The following is a 4,375-nucleotide window of genomic DNA, read 5'->3' as shown; positions in this document are numbered from 1 at the left end:
CGAAAATAGACAGCTAGTTTTGTTACGGTGCATACATATCTCTGAGGACATCACTGCATGACAGTGAGAGAATATCTAATGAATGGCTCTATATATGTGACAGCGAGAATTACCTGTTCAATGCCATATGTTGGTGTATATGCTGTTTGCGGCATAGAGAAACCCTGTACATTAGTGAGAGAATTTCTGCTGAATGGCTTAATTTAGGTTTAGGTGAGAATTGCATCATAAGGGTTTTCCAGCTGATATTCTTTTGATGGCTTAATTTTTAAGAGAGAGAGAGAGAGAGAGAGAGAGAGAGAGAGAGAGAGAGAGAGAGTACTTGGAACACACCTTTGAATGTCTATGATGTGCTTCCTTATTGGTTATGTTGCAGTGGTTCCACGAAAGCGATGGTTTCATCCGACTCGCAAATAGCAAGAAGCAAATAGCACGTGATGGGTACTGCCTGATTCTTATGATGTGTTTTTTCTAATGCATTGTTTTTCTGCTTAGTCTAATTTCCCGACACGTTCGCTGAATGGAATGAGGAAAGTGAAACTTCCTTCGCATATACCAAATATACTTGCCTGTCGGAAGAAACATGAATGATAAGGAAATTATAGGAAATAATATAAGATTTGAGATTTTAATTTAAACCTTCTCTCATTTTTTTATTCTACAATACCAGTGACTAGAGTGAGTTTCTCTTTCATGATTTCTTCATCAGTCATCGCCTGTGAGGTTCGGTGTAACAATTTATAGATGTTAAGATGTAACTGCCTGTTTGAATTATCAGTTTCAAAACTGCGGCATTATATGAAACTTAATTTTTCCCTACATTAATGGCCAACTTTACCATAACATATTCAGTACAAATTAAAAGGTAGTTTCTTACATTCAAAATAAAATCACAATGTGATATGAATGTTTTTCAAGTTTTTATTTAAGTGCGATTTTATAGATTCAGATAATTGTATGAGCTCAGTCGACTTCACAGTCTTTGTTCATTCATTTTTTCATAAATTGCTCCAATGGCCTAATATCAAAACTGTTTGGAATGAGACATAAGGAGGCCATCCTAATGTCCTTGACTATTAAAGGTTGTTGGAACAACTGGAATTCTATTTTTTGTACCCCCCAGCAGAGGTTAAAATAGTTGTTTGTATATTGTGGTCATACAAACTGTAATAGAAGCATAAAAATTTAGACATAACTATCCCAAATATATTTTTTGCCACAAAATGATTCGACTGTCTGCAACAGTATGCTATATGATCATCTACTCACTGCACTGTGGTCATGGTCCGTGTGCTGTTGAATTTTATTACAGCAGAAGATTGACCTCGAGGCATGAAAACTGTTCATGTTTGCGAAAGATTACAATCGCACGGATTCCTTCTATTTCCAGGGGATGAGGTTCTCAGACTCATCTTCAGTCTTACCTCTATTACCCCTCAATGCTCTTCAGTAATTTGCTCCACCATTTATTCTCACAATGTCTGTGATAAACTCGTCTTTAACAGTAAATTAAATAAACCATGGTATAAGACACAATAAGAAAAGGAGTAAATGTATTATTAAGAAAACAACAGCTGCTACAACTATAATAATGATGATAATAGTGAAAAACTTTTTCATTTGTTACAAAACTACGTTCTCTGCCTTCAAAGTCTTTATTCAAAGTGCCAGATTGTGATATAAATATTATTATCATAAATATTCCGTAATAACATGACTCGGTATCTTAAACACAAAACAATGTATGGAAAACACGACAGCTGTATTCCAGTCAGCTCTGAAATCAGAAGCTCGAATGCAAGAAGTGATTACTGATGAGCTTCCGCTTGACCAGAGGCTAATTCATTTGCTAGTCGAGCGTCTTCCTCGGCGGCGAAGGCGATCTGGTCGAGGACGAACTGGGGAATCGGGTGGGGGAATGCGGGAGCCACTGGAAGCATATCGGACTCGGGCTGGAAGCCATTTTCGTTGGCGACGAACTTCACGACTACGTCTGTGCCGTCAGGTGCAACGTACCTGGAGAGAGACCATGAGAAGGAAGAAATAAAGAAACAAGTAAACAGATGATCAATAAAGCACATAATGAACTGAATAAGCATTAGAAGATGAGTAACAGAACTAAGCGAATAAATTGATAATCAATAAAATATACAAATTAATCAAGAACATACAAAAGTATTTATAGATACATCGTGAAGCAGGGATGCTATAGAATTTAATGCTGTTAACAACGAATTCAGGCTATTGTGATACATGCTACTGTCAAAATCTCTGTGCGGGCAATATAAATTGTTTGTTTTTTTGTCGGACACATTTATGAATACCACAGTACTCGGGCCTAAATACAAAAAAAAAAAAATAAAAAAAAATAAACTGAATATTATTATGAACAGAACAAGTTTACAAGCAAATTGCTAAAAAAAATTGGGCTCTGAGGTATTTTTTTTTAAATTGAAGTAACTGTCATTCGACTGATGTATGAAACTCTTTGGACACCAGATGCATATAAAAGAATGAACTAAATGCACAGACTGAGCATAGAAATAGGAAATTTGAGATAACTAGGCCTATACTCTCAGTGGTAAAAATCATTTCAAACTGCATGAGAGACATTAGATAGGTTAGAAGTCCAGACCAGAAAAATACTTTACAGTATTATGAGTTTTTTATGAATTGCATATACGGCAGGTGCGAAGTAAGAATATGAACAATGAATAAAAACGAGCAGCGTACGAATACTGTCCAGCCTGGACGATAGCGCCGGTTTCAGCGTCCGGGGAACCGGCCTGGGCGAAGACGATGCCATTGCCAGCTTCGAACTCCACGTTGAATCTTCCGTCGACCTCCTGCACTCTCTCGTCCTTCATGATGGGAACGACCGCCTTCGTGGTTTCTTCGACTTCAGGTTGAGTCGTCGGGGCGGCCAAAGCCACACATACAGCGGAGATGAGGATGACCTATGGAGGGATTTCTAAATTAATATTTAGGCTGTTTATCTGTCGGAACCAAGTTCACTACTTCTGTAAAAAATGCATGCAATGATTATCGTCTAAAATGCATAAAATGAGTTTGATAATTCTGTCTGCCACGTTCACTCGTGTCAACTGAGTTTGATGATTCTTTCTGGTCGATTACTTTTTCCCAAAGTGAGCTTATGCCTACTCAAGAGAGATAAACAACTCTTTTGTCATAACTCGCCTCAATACCCACGTGGAAGCAATTCAAGCTTACTTTGATCCTCACGTCTAAACAATTCATTTCGCATCTGACTTTAATACGCACGTCATTGATTAAAACTGAGTTTAATACTCATTTCTTAACAGTCCATTTGTCTTAATACCATATGAAATATTAAGTTTGTAAAAACTGAACCCTAGGTCTCATCATATTAAGTGTATGTCCAAGTAACCATTTTCTCCTAACTGAGGCTTTTATCACATGAAATATCAAATAACACGCAGTACAAAGACTCGCACTGATAGACACCACAAACTGACGGCTCTTTCGCCTTCTAGTGAACGAACGCAAACACTCACAAGCTTCATGTTGTCGCCGAAGAGAAAAGCTGATCAGTGGCGACGACATGAGGTTGTCTCCCTTTTATATCGGTCCGGGCTGGGTAATACCTACATGAAAGAGAGGAGACTTGCCCTTGGCACTTAGGGCTTCTTTAAACCCTTCACTCATGCCCCAAATCCTCCGTCGTCCTGTCGCTGTCTTTCCCTAATCAACTATAATGCAATCAAGATCGCCTCCAATAATGCTTGTATGACGCAGGTCAATAACTGGACCAGTTTCCTATACCAGAGGAGCATACCAAGAAGTCTGTCATTTTGTATATTATACAGATATATATATATAGATATATATATATATATATATATATATATATATATATATATATATATATATATATATATATATATATATATATATATATATATATATATATATATATATATATATATATATCTCTCCGTTGGGTGAGTCGGTAGAGCTGTGGACTGGCACTCGCTAGGCCGGAGTTCAATTCCCCGGCCGGCTATGAAGAGTTAGAGGAATTTATTTCTGGTGATAGAAATTCATTTCTCGCTATAATGTGGTTCGGATTCCACAATAAGCTGTAGGTCCCGTTGCTAAGTAACCAATTGGTTCTTAGCCACGTAAAATAAAGTCTAATCCTTCGGGCCAGCCCTAGGAGAGCTGTTAATCAGCTCAGTGGTCTGGTAAAACTAAGGTATACTTAACTTTCCACAATAAGCTGTGGGTCCCGTTGCTAAGTGACCAATTTCTTAGCCACGTAAAATAAGTCTAATCCTTCGGGCCAGCCCTAGGAGAGATGTTAATCAGCTCAGTGGTCTGGTAAAACTAAGGT

General features: G+C 37.8%; 1 protein-coding gene across 1 annotated transcript; it reads right to left on the bottom strand.

Moving 5' to 3' along the window:
- Positions 1-1,540: 1,540 nt before the first annotated feature.
- LOC136829547 (cuticle protein AMP1A-like) lies at positions 1,541-3,652 on the bottom strand. Its single transcript, XM_067088384.1, has 3 exons — positions 3,537-3,652; positions 2,734-2,957; positions 1,541-2,016 (listed from the first exon to the last, which is right to left on the bottom strand). Exons 1-3 carry the CDS (start codon positions 3,543-3,545, stop codon positions 1,809-1,811), a joined length of 441 nt encoding a protein of 146 aa, XP_066944485.1. The 5' UTR covers positions 3,546-3,652; the 3' UTR covers positions 1,541-1,808.
- Positions 3,653-4,375: the final 723 nt, after the last annotated feature.

This window comes from Macrobrachium rosenbergii, chromosome 44 (genome assembly GCF_040412425.1).
Source record: "Macrobrachium rosenbergii isolate ZJJX-2024 chromosome 44, ASM4041242v1, whole genome shotgun sequence".
In the NCBI taxonomy this organism is placed as follows: Eukaryota; Metazoa; Arthropoda; class Malacostraca; order Decapoda; family Palaemonidae; genus Macrobrachium; species Macrobrachium rosenbergii.
This window is presented reverse-complemented; position numbering and strand designations above follow the sequence as displayed.